Raw genomic sequence first — 23688 nt, forward strand, 5'->3', positions numbered from 1 at the left:
GCATTTTACCTTGGCTTTCTGGAAGAATTTGCATTTTAAAAGTTCCGCTGCTGTGGGCCTGAAAGATCGATAATAAATTAGAGCAGAAACAGAGATCCCTCCTAATGAATACTGTACATGACATTCATGAAATGACATGGTACTTTTGAATTAGTGCTGAATGAATAGCAATGCTAGCTGCAAAATTAATTTTAAAATCCATAATGGTATATGTATTAATTCACTATACACGTTGGGAGATGGTGAAAGCACTGGATATAAATCAATATCCTGTCCTTCATTGTCCATCTTTTTCTTTAAAATGAATTTAGTGCTTGTGAGGGGTGCTGGATTAAAAAGCCAAGACTTACAACCTCCTTTTAAACCATTAAAAAGACATGCATGCTTCCCTAGATGACCTAGCCCATGTGCCTAAACCATGCTCCAGATGCAGGGGTAGCCAATTATTTTTTGTCAAGGTCCAAATTTTTTGTTAAGGTATAATCAAGGTCCAGACTCCAGAGAAAATAATAAAAAACAACAATAAATAAAAAAAATATTGAGTCCATTCAAAAAAGCATCTGGTGGCCCAGATTTGGCCCGTGGTCCACCTATTGACTACCCCTGCTCAAAAGCAATCAGCTTATACAGATGAAAAGATCATTAAAATTTTCCCAATAGTGAGGTAAGCACCAATTGCCATTTATTTCAGTGATTTGAACACCTGTTCACAAGGAACTGGACTGAGCCTATTAACTTGTTTCATAAACCAAACAGCACTGTCAGAGCTTTCAGTCCCTAGAGCAACACGTAGAATCTGATGCAATGTCCTAGAGGCCAAATGCTCTATGTTCTATTTTTAGTCCCTGGAGTTCTCTGTTCAGCGATCTTCCTCCCAGGGCCCCCTGAATTTACACTTTTGAAGTTTGCAGCAGTTGAAGTCACAACCTTCATTGTTTACCCTAATGATATGCTATAGTTCTGAATAAGGAGGAGCAACATTTGCCCATTTTTGCCTAGAGGTACAGCAGAGGACCTATCAATATATTTGTCTACTGTCAAGCAGAGCTGTCCAGAAATTGGGTTCCCCACCCGCCATAGAAAATTTCAACCAAAAGATACGAAATATTTCAGCACAAATTTAAAAAAAAACAAAAAACAAAAAAAACCCACTTTGATTTGAAAATGCTGCTGTGGTGCCCCAGGGGAGTTGTAGCTCAGGTACCTGATGTTCCTGTTCTTCATTATGGGCTCGGTCTCCCATGATACACCACCACCACCTCCTTCATGGTGAGGGGAGGTGGTACATCATGGGAGTCCCTAAGCCAAGGTGCATTATAGGAGATGTATTCTAGCTGGGAAGCATGGCCCATAGAAGGGACTGGGGACATGAGGGAACCAAGCCACAAATCCCATGAGCACCATGGTGGCATATCTGAATCAGAGTATTTTGGTCTTTGGGCATTCAGTTTTTTCAATGGAGGGAAGGGAAGAAAAATTCTAACTTTGCACAAAAAAACACAGACACCTTTTCACAAAATCAATGTTTAATTTTCAATGGAAGAGTGGACTTTCAACTAAAAAATAAGTTATATCATCCCTACTGCAGAGGATAAAGAAGACTTAACAGAAACCCAAACAAAGCCCAATTAATGCCTCACTGCATTTGTCTATGAGTGGTTAAAATGTAAGAACCACCTACAGTAATTCAGGAAGGTCACAAGGGCTTGTCTACACACAAAAGTTGCATGGGTTTAAGATAAAATGCGATTATAACCCAATTGAGATGGAGTGTCCACACAAAGTTGCAAATTCTATGTTGATTGAAAGCTTGCTTAGCTTGTTAATGTGCAACGCTTATTTGATGTGGTTAATGTGCCACTGCTTATTTGAGCAGTTCTGCGGAAAAGGACCTAGGGGTGACAGTGGACGAGAAGCTGGATATGAGTCAGCAGTGTGCCCTTGTTGCCAAGAAGGCCAATGGCATTTTGGGATGTATAAGTAGGGGCATAGCGAGCAGATCGAGAGACGTGATCGTTCCCCTCTATTCGACATTGGTGAGGCCTCATCTGGAGTACTGTGTCCAGTTTTGGGCCCCACACTTCAAGAAGGATGTGGATAAATTGGAGAGAGTCCAGCGAAGGGCAACAAAAATGATTAGGGGACTGGAACACATGAGTTATGAGGAGAGGCTGAGGGAGCTGGGATTGTTTAGCCTGCAGAAGAGAAGAATGAGGGGGGATTTGATAGCTGCTTTCAACTACCTGAAAGGGGGTTCCAAAGAGGATGGCTCTAGACTGTTCTCAATGGTAGCAGATGACAGAACGAGGAGTAATGGTCTCAAGTTGCAGTGGGGGAGGTTTAGATTGGATATTAGGAAAAACTTTTTCACTAAGAGGGTGGTGAAACACTGGAATGCGTTACCTAGGGAGGTGGTAGAATCTCCTTCCTTAGAGGTTTTTAAGGTCAGGCTTGACAAAGCCCTGGCTGGGATTATTTAACTGGGAATTGGTCCTGCTTTGAGCAGGGGGTTGGACTAGATGACCTTCTGGGGTCCCTTCCAACCCTGATATTCTATGATTCTATGATGTGGTATAAGGTTTTGGAGAGAAAGGGAAGAAGAGACCAGGAAGAAAGGTTTTATTATTTAAATAAGCCCCGTTCACATCCTCCACATGTGGTACAGAGAGTCACCTAGAAGTTTCCTTTTAAAAATGGGCAGACTAATGGAAGCTGTAAAAGAAAATTGAAAGATCCGTTGTAGTCAGATCTAACAGCAGGAGCCATGCACAGACACTAGCAATGTAGTTTAATTTTACACTAAAAAAGCAGAAAGTCACCAGGAACGTTAACACCCTGATGGTCACACGCTGGTATGCTTAATGCAGAACAGCTAACCACTGGGAACTGAACTGCGAGGAATCAAGTGTTTGCAGCAGATACTCCAAATACAGAGAGACAGGGAAAACTACAGCAACGGCTAACTTCCTAGGGACAATCACCAGTTTAATCATGCCCTGAAAACATTTGGCCATTTCTACAGTAATTTATAACCATAATAAAAGTTGTTTTTCCAGAACATGTTTCAATCTAAAGAAAACACTAAAATGTATTTAAGCAGTCTGCAAGTTGTAGGACTATGCTTAAAGCATAACCAGACTCTGAGGGCTTAAAATTAATGAGACAGACTATAAAGGTCTGGGGAATCTGAAGATACTACACAAATGATCTCCTGAGCCAAGAGGATGAATTCTGAGGGGTTCTGGGAAATTAAAAAAAAAAAGGTCTTGTTTGCACTTATTATTTCTTAACTATTCTTGATCTATCTATTATCTCTGCTCTCAGCTCTTAAGCCTTATTCTGACCATATTTACCCTGATTTACAGCAGGCTCACTAAGTCTGACTCACAACTATATAACTCTAATTTTACACTATTGTAATACCACTGAACTCAAATTACACCATGAAAATAAGGTAAGAGAGCAGTGAGTCAGGTGACTCAGACAAGGAGAATTGTTTTGTACAGCTAGTACTGTAACTTCTAAAACATATTAAGAAAACATGTTAATTACAGAATGTGGCTCTCACAGTGTCCAAGCAAGAGAAACATACAAAATGGATTTACATCCAAAGCGCTATCAAAAGGATAATGGGAGACATCATTGTGGGACTTTACCAACAGTTTTGGAACAAAGAGTATAATTATCTGAAGTATTTCAGTCACAAAAATGGAGCAGAAATGTATGATTCAGAAAGAAACAAAGAAAGAGGGAATATATAATTTTCAAGTTAGCTCAGAGCCATTCAGTTGTTTACATTATTTATTTCTAACATAAAAAACACCTTAACCCTCTCTTGAAATAATCTTGTCACACAGCGCAAATGACAATGTAGAGTTAGAAATAAGCTCATCTCAGAACAAGGAAGGCCAACAGCATTTTCTGGTTTAGGCTCAAACAGTCAGTATGTTCAGACAGTAAAAGCTCAGCTTGATCAGCATGGTCATAATCTTTAACATGGGCTTGAAAGTAGTAGTGAGGGGTTTTGTTTGTTTCAAATGAGAGACTAAGCTCTTCGGGGCAGGAACTGGGGTTTTTCAAAATGTTTGAGAAGTGCTTTGCATAACAGAAGTAGAATATTTGGATACTAGTACACCAAGTTAATCATCAAGCTTCAACAAGTTTGTTAAAAGCCAACTCCTTCTCCCCAAACCAAAGACCTAATATTAGGAAACTCAAGGATTTTCCAAATAAATATTTAAGAAAAAATTCATAACAAGGATTTTTAAAGTAAAATAGTCCTCACTGAATTTTGGACTAATTCCATTTTACACAACAAAAAAGCCATACCTTTTGGAAGGGTCTTTTTGAAGACATAGTGAAATTAGTTTTCTAAAGGATTTCCCGTACTTTTTCATCATTTCTTTGTCCTCTACACCTGTTTCTAAAGTGGGAGGGTCATTTTGCAATGTCAGCATTAACACCTATAGTAAAACCAAAAAGGTGACATGGTAAGCGTCTCTGTGAAATTACAACACAATAATAACTGAAATAGGATACAAATATTCCACCAAAAATAGAAAGTTCCTGTTTAAAACATCTTGAGGCACCACACAACGCTTAACAGGGTAGTAAATTTGTACACATTACTCTGACATTTATGGGGTTCATTCACTTATCAGACCTTCACTGAGTATCAGAAATAGATGGAGCAAAGTGATGTTCAGACATACTATGAAACCCACTTGTTAGTTCTGAGTTGGTGGTCTCCAGAAATAATTTAAAAGTCCTGAAGACCAAAATGCTTCAGTCTATCATAAAAGATTCCAAAAGAAACAGAAAAGCCATTCTAAAAAGAATGAAAAAAAGTTGAGTGGCAAGTCAGGGATGGCATAGGTTTTTGCACCATGTTTTATAAAGGCTGACAGGCAATACTCAAAACCAGTTCTCCCCCTACCTGTAACCAAGCCTGTGGCACATCACCCACAATGCCACACGTCTGACCTTGGAGAACACACAGATAGCATATAGCTAAAGCCACCCATTTGTGAAGATAAAGGTCTGGAAATATCCCTAGGATGGTCTTGCTCCCAGATAAGTTGCATCTGGACACCTTGTAAAAGTTATGGAGGACAGAGAGAATTGTTTCTATATTATTCTGCAAGTGACCCGTGCTAAAATATTTACATAGAAAGTTTGTTGTTGGTAGCTATGCACACGGGAAAAGCATGGGATGGAAAAGGGGGTGAGGGAAAAGAGGAAGCAATTTATCTTTGAAGGATGAGGCCCTGCAACTTGGATCAGCTTGTTTCAACTCCAGAAAAGGATAATGAAGACCTTGATCAAATAGCAGGCAGAGGAGATGAATGAAAAAAAAATGTAAGAGGGGAGCTTACGAAACATTAAACCAAGAAAGCAATCTGGAATTAGCAGAAACACATGAATAAAGAAGTTGAGAGAAGAGCATTGTAAACATCAAAACATGGCCTACTTGAACAGAAATTTAATATAAAAAAGGTAACAAAGGTCAGGCTCAGCTAATGAGTTTTTCCATGTACTGTAATGGACTTTTATGTTGTATCAATACATCAATGAGATAGTTTCACTAAAATGAAAGTTGTTTAGTTAAAAATCAAACTCTTAATATGAGCCTCATAAATACATAAATCTGCACTCATGTGTGCAGCCACTGTACATATAAGCATTCTCACACAACCCTCTTAGACCAATGACGAGTACACTTGACAAGAGAACAAAAGACAATTTACTATTCACCAAGGAGACAAGGAAAAACAAAACAAAACAGCAGGACTGTACAATACTGAAAAAAGTTTCTGCCAGGCCTTCACATCAGGATTAGTCAGTTTAATTCTGGTAAAATGAAAGAAGAGTCATAATAGTGAAGTTGCTACAAGCAATCAACTAGTGTTATACTGAGTTTAAAGCAAAAAAACTCTGGGGGGGGAAAAAAACCATCACATTCCTCTTTTGAAATGCCATGGCAGCTAACTCTTGTAACACTTTGGATAGAAATGTATCAATCTGAGAGGGTTGTGTAGGCATACTGCTATGTACAGTAGTTGCTGTAAATTAAGCATATTAAAAACAAATGAAATGAAGTTATGGAGTTTCTCTACATTCAGAACATTACTTTTTACATTCTTAAATGTTAATTTAGTAATTTTAAAGGAGAATATGAAACAGCAGTAACTACCTCAGTTTTCATCTGAGAAATGTTCCTTTTTAAAATGTTCCCTACTAAAATTCACTCAAGACTGTTTCCCAGAAAAGCAAAGATCAAGCTAACTTCAAGACTTCTTAATCTTTTGAAGTAAAGCTCAGGGATGGCGATGCTGTTTAATAAAATGGGAAAAGGGAAACAAAATGGGAAATGACTGCCCAGGAAGGAGTACTACAGAAAGGATCGGAGAGCAATAGTGGATCACAAGCTAAATATGAGTCAACAGTATAACACTGCTGCAAAAAAATAAAACAATCATTCTGCGATGCATTAGCAGGAGTGTTGTAAGCAGGACACAAGAAGTAATTCCTCCATTCTACTCTGCGCTGATTAGGACTCAACTGGCTTATTGTGTCCAGTTCTGGGCACCACATTTCAGGAAAAATGTGGACAAATTGGAGAATGTCCAGAGAAGAGCAACAAAAATGATTAATGGTCTAGAAAACATGACTTATGAGACAAGATTTAAAAAATTGGGTTTGTTTAGACTGCAGAAGAGAAGACAGAGGGGACATAACAGTTTTCAAGTACATAAGAATTTTTCTCCCTCCTCCTTATAACAACCTTTTTATCTACCTAAGAGCAGGACAAGAAGCAATGGGCTTAAATTGCAGCAAGGGTGATTTAGTTTGGACATTAAGAAAATGTCCTAATAGTCAGGGTGGTTAAGCACTGGAATAAACTGCCCAGGGAGGTTGTGGAATCTCCATTATTGGAGATTTTTAAGAGAAGATTAAACATACATCTGTCAGGGATGGTCTAGATAATATTTAGTCCTGCTGGGAGTGAAGGGGACTGGACTACATGACCTCTCGAGGTCCCTTCCAGTCCTACAATTCTATGAATGAAATGTAGTGGAGAATGTTTGTCAGAGCAGTCCTCAATCGCTCAATTTAAGATTATTTTTAGTGAACTCTAAAGTCAGCACATAAAATCTTATTTTTGGCAAATGTAAGATCAGTTATTGCACCTTTCTGCCATTTTTGAGAATAATAAATTTCCAATTTCACACCATCATTCATTTGAAGATGTCAAAGTGTTTTACATGCCCATCTTTCTAATATTACAGATTGACGAAGTATGATCAGAAAAGTGACTAAAAATGACATCCTTCTACTTCTATCAGATGCACACTCGAGGAAGTGACTTTGAACACACCAATTACTCTAGTATCAACATCCTTCCAAGATTAAACTACTTTTTACTGCTATTAGCACTGAAGACCCAACAGAGCTAGGATAAAGCAATGTGAATCCTCTTTTGGTCGCACCTCAACAGAACTGTTAGCTAACTTCTGGTTAGAAAAATCTTCGTTACTAGTGATAACGTGCAAGCCAAAAAATGCAGAGTTTGACCTTTACATACAAGGTGTGCCTGAAAGGCTGGAAGTTATAGAGAAAAATATATTACTTGTGATCTGAACAAAATCTGATCTAAAGTCAGAGAGGTGCTACCACGTGGAGCTCTACAATGACAGAGCCACTTTTCAGATAATTGCACATGACAACTTGCTCATGAAGAAACAGAGCAAGGAACAATACAGGGATCCCATCTTCCAGTTCTATGCTCTGGGCAATCTTGCCTCCTCCATTTAATCTACACAAGACTTAATTAATAAGCTAAAAGTAGAGCAATCCCAAGTCATTAAAAGAGAAATGCCAGAAATTTACTCCGTGTAAAGACCTGAATGTTACTTATGTAACACTAAATTATACATGATTTCGAAGGGTAATTACTTTCATAGGAGGATATTTGTGGTACGGTGCAGCTCCTGTTGCTAATTCAATGGCAGTTATTCCAAAACTCCACATATCGGCCTTGAAATCATAACCTCTCACCTATTGCAGGGCAAAAAAGAAGTTTTAGTGTGGTGTTTTAAATGTGAAGTCATCATAAGATACAAGTGCATTTCATTAGTCATAAAGATACCTGTTCCATGACTTCAGGTGCCATCCAACATGGAGTACCAACAAAGGTTTTTCTTACTTTGTTACGGGTAACATCGCCTCCTGTTGCTAAAAATGCACTAACACCAAAATCTGGAACACACATTTTTAAAAAAAAAAAAAAAAAAAAGTTAAAAGTTCACCCTCTTCCCCATACCAAAACTAAACAGAAAAAAAATATATATACATTTTAAAATAGGAGTCCAATTATAAAATCTTTTTTATAATTAAATTCAGCTGAAGAGTTATCCTTTTACAGCTGGCAGAACTACACAAAAATGTTAGAGACACAGAATAACAGCCTTATCTTCCTCTGTTCACATTCGTCTGTTAAGGTCATCTTAACAGACATCAGGTTAAAAAACAAACACACAACACACCATCAACATGGGGAACTTATTGCCATGGGATGTTGTGAAGGCCAGAAATATAACTGAGTTCAAGAAAAGAACTGGGTAAGTTCATGGAGGATAGGTCCATCAATGGCAATTTAGCCAAGATGGCCAGGGACACATGCTCCGGGTGTCCCTAAGCCTCCAAACTGCCAGTAGAGGAGACTGGACAACATTTTGAGATCACTCAAAATTGCCTGTACTGTTCATTCCCTCTGAAGCATCTGGCACCAGCCACTGTCAGAAGACAGGATACCGGGCTAGACGGACCATTGGTCTAACCCAGTATGGTTGTTCTGATCTTAAAAGACCAGTAATTTTGGCATATTCGAAGAGTATTCAATTACATTCCATTTGCCTTCCAAGGGAATTGAGCCCCCAAGTTTTCAAATTTGTATTATTTTCTATCATTGTACCCTACTTCTAAGGTACCTTACTTTTTCTGGGTTTTGTCAATTTATCATTTTTAATAAAAAGTAAAAAAAAAAAAAAAAAGTGCCCATCTGCAAAGATCTTTGGAGACCACAGCAAATAAAGGAATTAAAATCATGAATGAAGTAAGGCAACAGGGACAATTTAAAAAAAGCTATATTCTTGGTCAGGAACCAGCTACAGAACATAGATACCATTGTTTCTGCTGTATTATTTTCAGTCTTTTCCTCTAGAAGTATTTGGGATTTTTATATTATCCGTACAGTTTGTGAAATCGGTGCAACATTTGATGCTCTTATGCTGGACTACAGAGTTCTGTATCTTAATATACCCTGCAATTAGACACCATTTTTGAACAGAGAACATTAAAGGGCTTGGTGTTGCTACGAACATAGCTTCTTATGCATTCTCCTTTTTAAGCAAGCAATTCTCAACTTGTTTTAAACAATTACTTTTTAAAAATTGATTCAAAGGACTTGAATGCGCTCCTTAATTCAAGAGTTTACTCACACTTGAACCCAGTCTTCTCAACATGTGGCTGTGTATTATACATTTTTGTTCTTTAACAGCATAACTGAAGTAGGGCTTTGAGACATTACAGACCCAAACCTGGACCCACTCACATTCGTTTCCCCACTGACTTTGATGGGGATCAGCATTTACGATTTTGCCTTTGGTTTAAAATGGGATTAGAGTTTGGTCACTGATACTTTGTCATTACTCTCCACAAAACCATTATCAAGTGTGCGTCCAGTAAGCGCATTACAAGTAGATTGTCTTTTTTGGTTCCCTCCTATACTGATAAACACAGAAGAAACAATGCATTTAAGTTTGCCATCTAAATATGGTTTTCAGGGACCTGACCTGCAACTTGTTTGGTAAGGATTAAAAGCAAGATCCTTGAGAGTCTGGGCCTGCTGCATGAAGCACTTTTGTTTTATATAACACATTATAGGTTAAGAGTTGCTGCTTTAGGACTTGTCAATATTCTGTAATGGGTAATGTCTTCTGAACAGAGTCCTTCTATCTAACCACGCAATTCTGCACTGAGTACTGAAGTATGAAGAAATGTTATTTTATTAACTAGTTGTCTATATTTCAGTTCTAGCTTATTCATTAACTTTTCATGAAATGAGTTATACAGATGAGAGCTGGTTTTAGCTTTGTTTTTCAGGCCACATTTGTTTATATCTTTAAGCCTGTGCACCACATTTTTAAAATTTTATTTATATGCACCTATTTGGTGCATAAGCTTCATAATAATCACCCAAATACTGCCCCATAGGTAAGTATATATTCTGTTTTATGACTTCACAGATATGAAGAACTTTCAAATGCATATTAAACTAGCTGGAGACCGCAGTGTTTGACAAGTCATATATAGAGGAGGAACAAGAACAAAAGTCATAACAAAAAGCGTTCCTTCACTGAGTAGCTTTGTATCTCAAATATAGATTCTTTAAAACATACCGGTTGTTTACTCAAAAGGTTCAGAGAGGTTTGATTTCCCCTGTCCTAACCCAATACTGTGCCTTTAGCATTGACATTTTCCTGTATTGTTAGGCCACTTAACCAAATGGGAAAAGGGAAGTGGACAAAACTGAAGAAGTTAGATAGCAAATAGTGTTACACATTCATGGTAAGAGACAGTAGCAATGTACAGGCAGCTGCCAAGGAAGAGAAGTTAACTATGTGTGTTTATGAAGCCTCTTAAGAGTCTTGCAAGTGGAAAGAATGGTGGGAGTGGGACAGCCTCACACACACAGTGAGTTAAATACACGAGTGGCAAGATTTTCCAAAGCATTTAAGTGACTTAGGATGAGTCCATTTTCAAAAGCAGCATATGCATGGATGATCCCAAGTCTCACTGAGTACAGTGCAGGGAGAAAGTCAACAGGCATTAAGCTCATGTACCCAAGTCACTTTGGAGAGAGAGTATCAGAGGGGTAGCTGTGTTTGCTACTTTTACAGATCCAGACTAAGAGTCCTGTGGCACCTTATAGACTAACAGAAGTACTGGAGCATAAGCTTTCGTGGGTGAATACCCACTTCATCGGATGCATGTAGTGGAAATTTCCAGAGGCAGGTACAAATATGCAAGCAAGAATCAGGCTAGGGATAACAAGGTTAGTTCAATCAGGGAGGATGAGGCCCTCTTCTAGCAGTTGAGGTGTGAACACCAAGGGAGGAGAAACTGCTTTTGTAGCTGGCTAGCCATTCAGTCTTTGTTTAATCCTGAGCTGAAGGTGTCAAATTTGCAAATGAACTGAAGCTCAGCAGTTTCTCTTTAAAGTCTGGTCCTGAAGTTTTTTGCTGCAGGATGGCTACCTTTAAATTACTATTGTGTGTCCAGGGAGGCTGAAGTGTTCTCCTACAGGTTTTTGTATATTGCCATTCTGATTTGTGTCCATCTATTCTTTTACGTAGGGACTGTCCAGTTTGGCCGACGTACATAGCAGAGGGGCATTGCTGGCACATGATGGCGTAGATTACATTGGTGGACGTGCAGGTGAATGAAGCGGTGATGGTGTGGCTGATCTGGTTAGGTCCTGTGATGGTGTTGCTGGTGTAGATATGTGCACAGAGTTGGCATCGAGGTCTGTTGCATGGATTGGTTCCTGAGTTAGAGTTACTATTGTGCGGCGTGTAGTTGCTAGCAAGAATATGGTTCAGGTTGGCGGGTTGTCTGTGTGCAAGGACTGGCCTGCCTCCCAACGCTTGTACCACCAGCACTCCCAGCTATCTCCATGACACCACTGATTTCCTGAGAAAACTACAGTGCATTGGTGATCTTCCATGGTGGCTAGGATGGTGTTTTCTGGATGTAGAGGCTCTCTACACAAACATCCCACACACAGATGGAATACAAGCTGTCAGGAACAGTATCCCTGATGATGCCACAGCACAACTGGTTGCTTAGCTCTGACTTTAACCTCACGCACAATTATTTCAAATTTGGTGACAAACCTACTTCATACTCCTCCTTGCAAATAAAAAAAAAGTCATTAGACAATTTTATTATATAGCAGATGACAGAAGAGAGTCACCAATACTAAATCAGTACTTGCCAACTTTTACTACACTGTGGTACCCAAGAGATCCTAATTTTTCCCTGGATTCAGAGGAGGTTGCTCTGTAATAAAATGCTGGTGAATATAGAGGTCATGGTGCCCGTTGTACCCAGAGCTCTAAAACTATGTTGTTTTGGCTGAAGTTTCCTCTCAAAATCAAAATTAGGTGGCAAGTTTTAAACCTTTTCTTTCTAATAAATATGGAGACCTTCACAACACTCTGCAAGACCCAGCTACTTTCCCAGGCTTAAAACTCAGATTAATACTGAGGAGAAGCCTCAAAAGCATCTGAAAAAGAGTCTGGTTAAACATAGTCTGTTCTGTGCTCATTCGTAGCCACATCAATGAACAGTAGAAGACCTGCCTACTGAAATTTAAGGGTTTTGCACCCACAGCTACATACGAAGTGGAAATGAAAGACCTTTTCCCTAGATTACTAAAGCTGCACACTCTAAGATTACCACAGAACTGTCACTTATACTGACTAAAGTAAAAACTTTACCAAACAGCCCATACCTTCTTTCAGTTCCCCCTCAGTCTCCAACTGTGATAACAAGGGAAGATTGTTCATTAGTGTGTGCTCCTTATCTCGACTTGGGTTTCTGTTCCTTCACTTATTCCACGGCTTTTTTATATTCTCTACGCTTGACTTGCCTAGAAGGCCGAAACATCGATGAAGTACTAATTATTTCTTGCACAAGGCACTAGATGTTACAATCTTATTGGTATTTAATAGGCTATAGGACTATGGGCCAGTAATGATTTTAGAACCATTTAGTTAAGAGTAGGCTGAAAAACTTTCACTTCTCCTTTACAGTGAACAGAAAGAGGAAAAAAAGTTTGGAATTTTTAAAAATTCCAAACTATGCAACAAAAGGTTTGCTACATTCCCCCTAGCCAACTCTGTTCCGCTACCCCAGGGTCTGCGACTAGACATCTTTCCTGCACTTCAATTTCTTTGAAGATTGAAGAGCCTACTTAAATATTTAACACGCTTCTAAGTCCATATAGATTCTGTTTCTCATTTGTCATACACAAATGAGCACCAGTATTTGTTAGCCTTAGCACTTTGCAAAAAGCGAGAATACTGAAGGGCAATTACACTTTCAAATATCATTGTTTACAAAATTTAATATTAAACAATAAACCATTTTGTCTTTGTACATTTCTCATTTTGAACTGAACTTTATTATGCAAAGCCACCAATACTGTGGCCAGGAATCCTTTAATTATAGAAATCAGGTGTAATTGTTAACAAAGGGAGGCATATAAAGTGTTCAACGAAAAGTGATTTTTGATTGCGACTATTTTTATGACTTTGAAAGAAAAAATACATACAAACTGAAAATACAGAGCACCCACAAAGCTGAAAAAATAGAAGATTTTTTTTAAAATAGATTGTAAAAAATCAAAATTGATGACTCTCAGCTCCTTAAATGTTTTCATCTTGCATTTCTGCTTTCATTTATTGCTGGATTTACAACAAATCACATTACAGGAACTGCGCACACCAGCCAGGACTTGCAAAGACAGTTCAGATTCAAATATTCTCCCCAGGTGAAGATGTGGAATAGCCTTCTAGCTAGAAAGTGTGCCATAAAAACCACATGCCACAGGATACATGCCATATGTCCACACAGTCATGGAGTTTCATTAATTCTAGATGCACTGCATGACTTCACAGCACAGTGAAGGGGCTTACTCACCGAGAGTAATGCCAAGGACAGGAATGGAAAGAAGACATAGAACTAATCACAGGGATTCTAACTACAGCAAGACGCAGTGATGTACTGTCCAAAGAGACATATGGTAATCCTGGCAAGAAACACAGTATTACTCATGAGAAGGACTGCATGATCTTCATAGGATCAAAAGTATAGTTAGAGTATCCAAAGTTAACAAAATCAATTGAGACCGCTTTTTCAAAAATCTAATGCAATCACATGGATAGAATTTGGGGTAATTCCCTTATAAAATGAGTGGATCTCAAATACTTGAACTAACGTTTTAGAAAAGTCAGTGTCTCAGCAATTGCCTAATATGTCCTACACTTGAAGCCATGTGATTTCAGGTACAGCTAGAAGTCTGCCCAATTATTTCCTTTTATTTCAATTTAACATTAAATAGAAAAAGCAACTGAAGATTTAATATCCCATTAATTTTAATATTAATTTTTGGGGGGGAAAAGGTCAAACCTCCACATGTTACTTCTGTTTAATTCCAGGGCTTTGGAGTGGAGCCCGGAGCTGGAGTGTGGAGCAGTGGAGCTGCAGGTTTTTGCCCGGAGCTGGAGCGGAGCCGGAGCACAGAAAAACTTGACTGCTCCCCCATCCAGGATTTTTTTTTTCCCTTCTGCCATTTTCAATGCAAAATGAATGATATTTAGCAAGAAAGTCCTAAAGGTGCCAAAAAAAAGTTTCAGATTGTATAACAATTGATATTATCATCTACTTTACCACTTTACGTAATATGTCACAGTTATTCTCTCTTCGGCCGAAATCAAGATTTAACATACAGATACAAAATCAAAGTTTTTTTGACAGGTTTCAGAGTAACAGCCGTGTTAGTCTGTCTTTGCAAAAAGAAAAGGAGTACTTGTGGGACCTTAGAGACTAACCAGTTTATTTGAGCATAAGCTTTCGTGAGCTACAGCTCACTTCATCAGATGCATACCGTGGAAACTGCAAAAGACATTATATACACAGAGACCATGAAACAATACCTCCTCCCACCCCACTCTCCTGGTAATAGCCCATCCAAAGTGACCACTCTCCTTACAATGTGTATGAAAATCAAGGTGGGCCATTTCCAGCACAAATCCAGGTTCTCACACCCCCCACTTTTTTTTCTCCAAAAACCACACACACAAACTCACTCTCCTGCTGGTAATAGCTTATCCAAACTGACCACTCTCCTTACAATGTGTATGATAACCAAGGTGAGCCATTTCCAGCGTAAATCCAAGTTTAACCAGAACGTCTGAGGGGGTGGGGGTAGGAAAAAACAAGGTGAAATAGGTTACCTTGCATAATGACTTAGCCACTCCCAGTCTCTATTTAAGCCTAAATTAATAGTATCCAATTTGCAAATGAATTCCAATTCAGCAGTTTCTCGCTGGAGTCTGATTTGAAGTTTTTTTTGTTGTAAGATAGCGACCTTCGTGTCTGTAATTGCGCGACCAGAGAGACTGAAGTGTTCTCCGACTGGTTTTTGAATGTTATAATTCTTGACATCTGATTTGTGTCCATTTATTCTTTTACGTAGAGACTGTCCAGTTTGACCAATGTACATGGCAGAGGGGCATTGCTGGCACATGATGGCATATATCACATTGGTAGATGTGCAGGTGAACGAGCCTCTGATAGTGTGGCTGATGTTATTAGGCCCTGTGATGGTGTCCCCTGAATAGATATGTGGGCACAGTTGGCAACGGGCTTTGTTGCAAGGATAAGTTCCTGGGTTAGTGGTTTTGTTGTGTGGTGTGTGGTTGCTGGTGAGTATTTGCTTCAGGTTGAGGGGCTGTCTGTAGGCAAGGACTGGCCTGTCTCCCAAGATTTGTGAGAGCGTTGGGTCATCCTTCAGGATAGGTTGTAGATCCTTAATAATGCGTTGGAGGGGTTTTAGTTGGGGGCAGAAGGTGATGGCTAGTGGCGTTCTGTTATTTTCTTTGTTAGGCCTGTCCTGTAGTAGGTGACTTCTGGGAACTCTTCTGGCTCTATCAATCTGTTTTTTTTTTTTTATCTTGTAGGTGTGTGTCTCTGTCTGAGGGGTTGGAGCAAATGCGGTTGTATCGCAGAGCTTGGCTGTAGACGATGGATCGTGTGGTGTAGTCAGGGTGAAAGCTGGAGGCATGTAGGTAGGAATAGCGGTCAGTAGGTTTCCGGTATAGGGTGGTGTTTATGTGACCATAGTTTATTAGCACTGTAGTGTCCAGGAAGTGGATCTCTTGTGTGGACTGGACCAGGCTGAGGTTGATGGTGGGATGGAAATTGTTGAAATCATGGTGGAATTCCTCAAGGGCTTCTTTTCCATGGGTCCAGATGATGAAGATGTCATCAATATAGCGCAAGTGGAGTAGGGGCTTTAGGGGACGAGAGCTGAGAAAGCGTTGTTCTAAATCAGCCATAAAAATGTTGGCATACTGTGGGGCCATGCGGGTACCCATAGCAGTGCCGCTGATCTGAAGGTGTACATTGTCCTCAAATGTAAAATAGTTATGGGTGAGGACAAAGTCAAAGAGTTCAGCCACCAGGTTAGCCGTGACATTATCGGGGATAGTGTTCTTGACGGCTTGTAGTCCATCTTTGTGTGGAATGTTCGTGTAGAGGGCTTCTACATCCATAGTGGCCAGGATGGTGTTATCAGGAAGATCACCGATGGATTGAAGTTTCCTCAGGAAGTCAGTGGTGTCTCGAAGGTAGCTGGAAGTGCTGGTAGCGTAGGGCCGGAGGAGGGAGTCTACATAGCCAGACAATCCTGCTGTCAGGGTGCCAATGCCTGAGATGATGGGGCGCCCAGGATTTCCAAGTTTATGGATCTTGGGTAGTAGACAGAATATCCCAGGTCGGGGTTCCAGGGGTGTGTCTGTGCGGATTTGATCTTGTGCTTTTTCAGGAAGTTTCTTGAGCAAATGCTGTAGTTGCTTTTGGTAACTCTCCGTGGGATCAGAGGGTAATGGCTTGTAGATAGTGGTGTTGGAGAGCTGCCGAGCAGCCTCTTGTTCATATTCCGACCTATTCATGATGACAACAGCACCTCCTTTGTCAGCCTTTTTGATTATGATGTCAGAGTTGTTTCTGAGGCTGTGGATGGTGTTGTGTTCTGCACAGCTGAGGTTGTGGGGCAAGTGATGCTGCTTTTCCACAATTTCAGCCCGTGCATGTCGGCAGAAGCACTCTATGTAGAAGTCCAGTCTGCTGTCTTGACCTTCAGGAGGAGTCCACCTAGAATCCTTCTTTTTGTAATGTTGGTAGGGAGGCCTCTGTGGATTAGTATGTTGTTCAGAGGTATTTTGGAAATATTCCTTGAGTCGGAGACGTTGAAAATAGGATTCTAGGTCACCACAGAACTGTATCATGTTCGTGGGGGTAGAGGGGCAGAAGGAGAGGCCCCGAGATAGGACAGCTGCTGGGCTGAGAGTATAGTTGAATAGGTTAACAATATTGCTGGGTGGGTTGAGGGAACCACTGCTGTGGCCCCTTGTAGCATGTAGTAGTTTAGAAAGTTTAATGTCCTTTTTCTTTTGTAGAGAAGCAAAGTGTGCATTGTAAATGGCTTGTCTAGTTTTAGTAAATTCCAGCCACGAGGAAGTTTGCGTGGAAGGTTGGTTTTTTTATGAGAGTATCCATTTTTGAGAGCTCATTCTTAATCTTTCCCTGTTTGCTGTAGAGGATGCTGATCAGGTGATTCTGCAGTTTCTTTGAGAGCGTGTGGCACAAGCTGTCAGCATAGTCTGTGTGGTATGTAGATTGTAATGGATTTTTTACCTTCAGTCCTTTTGGTACTATGTCCATCTGTTTGCATTTGGAAAGGAAGATGTCTGTCTGTATCTATACAAGTTTTTTCATGCAGTTGATAGATTTCCACTCCATATGGCTAAATGCAGTGCCTTGCATAATGACAGGTTTCAGAGTAACAGCCGTGTTAGTCTGTATTCGCAAAAAGAAAAGGAGTACTTGTGGCACCTTAGAGACTAACCAATTTATTTGAGCATAAGCTTTCGTGAGCTACAGCTCACTTCATCGGATGCATACTGTGGAAACTGCAAAAGACATTATATACACAGAGACCATGAAACAATACCTCCTCCCACCCCACTCTCCTGCTGGTTATAGCTTTTTTTGGAGATATGTTTTATTAAAGAATCAGATAATCATCAGACATCCGGCAATACTGCAGACTGCTCCCACCCTTGTGCCAAGGTTAGGCAAGTACGTACTTGCATAGATTAGTTAGATAAGTGTGTGTTGATACTTCTTTTGTAAGGGTTGATCAACGAGACGCGCTGAGTGCTGCGATTACGGAAAAGTGTGACGGAAGACACAACATTTAAGATATTACAAACAGGTATATTGCAAAAATATATATATGTTTTTGTTTATTGATATATTAAGATATCGCAAGAGATATTAACCACAAGCTCATTTCTAACACGGGTTCCCGTTACCGGTACATTTGTTCATTTATACATGCTCCCATATCACTCTGGCGGACTTATTTTATATGTCATCTGTTCAACGGTCTTTTGGTAGCGTTGTTTGTAATTTTAAATTTACTGAAAAAGTTGTTGCAGAGTAACAGCCGTGTTAGTCTGTATTCGCAAAAAGAAAAGGAGTACTTGTGGCACCTTAGAGACTAACCAATTTATTTGAGCATAAGCTCACAAAAGCAATTAAACAATTTTAATAACAATAAAAAGAGAATGAGATCATTTTTGTCCAGAAAATCCAAAATAAATTCAAAGTACCTTAAGTGGTTAAGATATCACAAGCAGGTACATTAAGAAAAAAAAATCTAATTCTTTTGTTCATTGCTTTTCAAAGATCATAAACATTTGGATGTGGTAGCAGCACAAGAAGATTTGGCCATGGCTTCAACAAAAAACAAAAACAAAAAATCAAATCTGCCCCCCCAAAATGATTGATAGCCGATTTTACGGAAAAGGATCTCAACGACATCTTTACTTTTGAATTTTAAAAACCCAAATTTGGACTTTTGGGAAAAGCAAAGAAGAAATTGGCAACATGCAAGGTAGGAAAAGGAAGTGAATGGGGAGCTCAAACCATGTCGCTTCAAGACAAGCGAAAAGTGCTGTGAAAAGTTTCAACCTTTGGCAGCATGTAAAATGTAACCATCCTGAAAACTATGCAGCTCTGGTTACAAAAAAGGACCAGGAAGATGAGGTAAAACAAAAGGCTGACGTCGCTAAACAACGTTCACCTGACTCTTTTCTCCAGGAGTTTTCAAAGAGTTTTTTTTTCCCCCAGAGCTTCATCTGACAAGAAACCCAAAATTGAGCAAACAAAACTTGACTCATATTTGAAGTCCTCAAAGGTTACAGTCACCATGGATGCCAATACTTTCCGTGAAGGGCTGATGGAAATGGTTTGCTTGAGTTCAACACCACTCACTACCTTCAGGCTAAAGAACAAAGGATTCCAAAAAATTGCAGGTGAAATGCGTTGGCAGCTTGGTGTTTCGACGGGGCACGATGCGGTTCATCATTTAGTTGTCAACACAGCTGAGTCTGGTCGCAAAGAGCTCAAGAAAGCTTTGGAGCAAAAATTGTGCTACTGAAAATGGATGCTGCAACCCATGGAAACAGAAATTTCCTTGCAATCAATGCTCAGTGCTATGAAGAAGGAAAAGAAAGCTGTGGCAAAAACCTTGGACATAAATAGACACTGAAGGGCATCAATTTTTCGTACGTGAAAAGTCAAGTAAAAGCTATTTTAGAAAAATTTGGGATCAGTGAAATGCAAGTGCTGAGCATCTGCGCTGACAATGCAACAAACATGACATGTGCCGTCAAAAATTTCAGTGAGGACAATGAAACCATTTCTACCTCTGAGAACAGGGATGTCAACAGAACTGAAGCTATTTTGCCTGATGAAGGAGCTAAAGGAATGGATGAAATCGAACTCAACATGGATGCTGCTGCGCAATGGGTTAATAACCCTAGCCTCATACTTCCAACATGGCTTCATGAGGACGACTCAAAAGTCCAACTAATGAGGTGTGGTATTCACACTCTTCAGTTGGCAACCTGGGATGGATTGAACAAAGAACATGCGAAGAAATTTCTGGCAAAAATTCGACAAGTCGTTGTCAAACTATGAACCTCAAGTATTCAAAGTGTTCTGCTTGATCTACATGGGGTAACTTAATCATCGGATACTGCCACTCACTGGGGTTCAACATTTGTGATGATTGATCGGCTTCTCATTTTTCAGTCTTACTGTGACCAAGTGGCTGCTGCTGGAACAAAAGCTGAATGGGACGAAGTGAAGAACATGCGAGACCTCTTGGCAAAGCCGAATCAAACTGTGAATCTTCAAGCTGTCAATGTAACCCTGGGAGTTTTAATGAAGGAACTGCGAAAACTGTCAAAATTCTTGCAAGAAAATGGTGGACAAATTGCAGAAGGAATTCTGTCCTCCACGCAGAAACGCAAACAGAAGCTTTTTGACAATATTCCTTTCCTTGCTGGAGTTTATGTTGACCCACGGTATCGGATTCTTCTTACCTCAAGGAAATACCAAAGGCAAAGGAAGGGCTCCTTGATATTGCTCGACGACTCGAAAAACAAAATCTATTAATACATTTGAAGTCGGCGAAAGAGGTTGAAGAAAACGAAAAACAACAAAAGGAGTCATCAACAATCGAATCTGTGGTTTCGGAAAGTTCACATCCTTCAGAAATAGCAGGCTGTTCTCAAAACTTCCGTCTCCACTCTGAACTTGTTCGAGCGTCCATCCCTGAGACGTCTTCAACCATCACAGGGAAATGGAGACAATTTAAGCACCAATTCTTCAGAAGATGACGCCTTCGAAAAGGAACTGGATAAACAACAAAGACGGCAGCGAGTTTCTGCGATACATAATTGTAATGAAGCATTATTTGAGAGAAACTTTCGGGAAGATTGTGAGGCGATGGAGTCTATTGGTAGGCTAAAAGTTAAGTCTGTTTTTGAGGCCATTCACAGCTACCCACACCACATTCAAGCTGCCTGTAGAATTGCTTCGAGCATGCCAACAACTCAAGCTACTGTAGAGCTACTGTTTTCAGCTTTAAAGTTAATTTTAAATGATTTGTGGCATGAAAGGCTATGAAAGACAACTTGATATCTGCAATAATTTTTTACAGAATGTATTATGAATGATTCTAGTTTGTATCATTGTTGATGACATTTAAGTTGTTTTAAGTCTGAATAAAAATGTTTTTTCAAAATTACAGTATGTACTTTTTTATTTAGTTAAAAATTAGAGTTGGAGCGCAGAATGGAGCTGGAGTAGTTATTATTGGTGCCGGAGTAGAACAATTCAAAAATTTGATTGCTCCAAATCCCTGTTTAATTCAAAGGAGATTTCTGCTCACAAGCTGAAAACTAACATTTTTCTAATTCGTGACTTGCTCTTGATAGCTAATCTACTAATAGCTTCTGCTCTGTTCAGCGTTATTTCCATGCCCTTGTAGACGTTATTTAAAAACAAAAAACAAAAAAAACATGCAAAAAGTCATGTGGACAACCCAGGGCATGTTCCTAGCTTCTTTTAAACTTATGCAGCCTAGTGGCTAGCAATCATGAGAATTAACAACTTATTTGGTTGATATTATAGGCAGACTAACAACAAGAAGGAAAGTACATGTTTTATAACATGATCTTTAAGAGGCCTTAGAAATTATTGGAGTGTCCATCATGAAACAATGAAATGCTAAGAGTGGAAAGGGAGGCATTTTCTCCTAAACATCCCTCCACACATTTTCAAGAAGAGTCTTGAGGCCCAGGTCACTGTAAAGACATCTCCATTATATTTTAGTGTAGATTTTAAAGTCACCATGATGTATTGGAATAAGTTACAGAAATACAGTTCATGACATAATGCAGAGGACAAAGTGAATTGGTAAGTCTGGGTAACAAGTTCTCTCACGGATGCGGATCGTTACAAGATGCTGGGAAATAAGTTTTTTGACCCTGTTGGTATGGATTGTAAGGCAGTCAGGATATATGCTGCTCAGATGCTTTATTGTTGCTTTGGAGATCGCGTAGTCTAAACTGGGCTATTGCACCACATTTTTCAGCTGACATCCTCATATTATGAAGTTGGTAGCCCAAGAGATACTACAGCATTTCTGAGGGCGGGGAGGGGGGGCTCAAAAGGTATCACTTAACCCAGATTAGCTTCATTTCCATTTGTCCTTGACTGACTCTTAGGCCTCAATCATCATCATTACCTGCTATTTGTACTGAGCCATCTTCACCCAAAAGGATATTGCCAGCTTTCAAATCCCTATAATGCACAAATCAGAAGAGAGTTAACTTTCTGATTAAGTTTCATAATGTGTCATTATAGCTATTGTACAGAAAGCTTCATAAGACAAATGTAAAAATTAGTAAAAAGGTTCAACCACTCAAAACATGTTGATTATCTGATCTGAAATTAGCTAGCAAAGACGCTCCATGGACATTTAAAATAAAGGGGGTGGGGAGGAAATGGAAGGAACAAAATTTTGTTAGCTTACGTAAAAGGAAATAAGACGTGCAAAACTGAGCTTGCATTCTTTCAGAGTCTAACGCCAGAAGGACCCATTTAGATCTATGCCCAGTGTATGAGATATCAAATTTCACTCAAATACCTCCATATTGAGCCCAATGACTTTAGACCAAAGCGTTTCAGTCTTCTCTCTGCCACACTCAGAGAACAGGAGAGCAACGGCAGAGAACTGATTAGGTGAGAGACCCAGATGATGCTAGCAGGCAAGTCCATGCCCCATGCTGCAGCAGAAGGCAAAAAACCGCAAAAGTTCCTGCCAATTTGTCTTGAGGGAAAATTCCTTCCCAATCCCAACTCTGGAGATTGGTTTAACCCTGACCATGAGAGAAAGACACCAGCCATTCATCTAAGAGAAGACTGCTCTGCACCACCTCAGAGCACCAGTCCACCCCATCTCCAGCTGAAGCCAATCTTGGATGCTTCAGAGGACGGCAGAAAAAAAAAAAAACCCAGAACACATCTAGCTAGTTGTGCATCAGGAAAAAAACTCCTTCCTGACTCATGCAGGCAACTGGCTGGAACATGAGTCATTATCCTAATGCAGAACTGCAATAATTACGAGCTTGAGGCAAGGTAGGCAATCCTATTCTCCCCAGGGCCCACGAAGGAAGGAGATGGGGGGTTCACAGATTCCAAAGCCAGAAGAGATTAAGGAGGCAATCCAGGCCAACCCTCCTGCACAGTCCGTAGAGTTTCCCCCAGAAACTGGATTAAATGATATTTTTAGAAAGAAATCTAGGTCTTAAATACTCCAAGTGACAGCAAATCCACCACCTCCCCTGGGTAAGCTGTTCCCTTGCAGCTAGGAAATTGTGTCTTACCAGTAGGAACAAAAGCCAAATCCATTTTGAATGGAAACTAAGGGCCCAAATTCAGCTTTGATGTAAATGGACACAACTCCAGTGACCTCAAAGGAACTGCACATTAACAGCAGTGCAGAGGTTGACCCGAGATATCTCCATCCTAACAATCCAATGAAACTTTTCAAAATTCTACAGTGAGGAATAATTGCCCCTAACTGCAGCAATAATTTTAAGAAATAAAATGGCTCTCTTTAATCATCTTTAAAATGCTCTAACCAAATTTATGGGAAGAGATTAAATAATTTACTGTAAATTTACACCTGACTAACGTAATGCATAGGTGGTTTATACACGTACTTAGGTGAGCTGTAATACTTTGGTCTCATTTTGGTTATGGGGTTAGTATTACTGGTGTTGGTGGCCTGTGATATACAGGAGGTCAGACGAGATCAAACTCCACAACTCAATCCTTCAAAGACATCTACTCATGCTTAATGTTGAATTCAGTGAGTTTATTCATACATCTAGTGGCACTATTCATATGCACATG

The 23688-nt window shown here is 39.7% G+C and overlaps 1 protein-coding gene across 2 annotated transcripts in view; it reads right to left on the minus strand.

Moving 5' to 3' along the window:
• Positions 1 to 23688, minus strand: part of STK39 (serine/threonine kinase 39) — a 197660-nt gene that overhangs the window by 120912 nt on the left and 53060 nt on the right. Inside the window, exons 5-9 of one of the 2 annotated variants that reach the window (XM_084642576.1) lie at positions 22016 to 22071; positions 8150 to 8259; positions 7957 to 8058; positions 4330 to 4463; positions 10 to 58 (exon numbers count right to left, since the gene is read on the minus strand). In XM_084642576.1, the coding sequence (XP_084498702.1) occupies positions 10 to 58; positions 4330 to 4463; positions 7957 to 8058; positions 8150 to 8259; positions 22016 to 22071 (451 nt within the window). The remainder of the gene's footprint in view (positions 1 to 9; positions 59 to 4329; positions 4464 to 7956; positions 8059 to 8149; positions 8260 to 22015; positions 22072 to 23688) is intronic. The other variant, XM_084642577.1, reaches the window with a different exon arrangement.

Source organism: Lepidochelys olivacea (genome assembly GCF_965140295.1).
Source record: "Lepidochelys olivacea isolate rLepOli2 genome assembly, chromosome: 11".
Lineage (NCBI taxonomy): Eukaryota > Metazoa > Chordata > Testudines > Cheloniidae > Lepidochelys > Lepidochelys olivacea.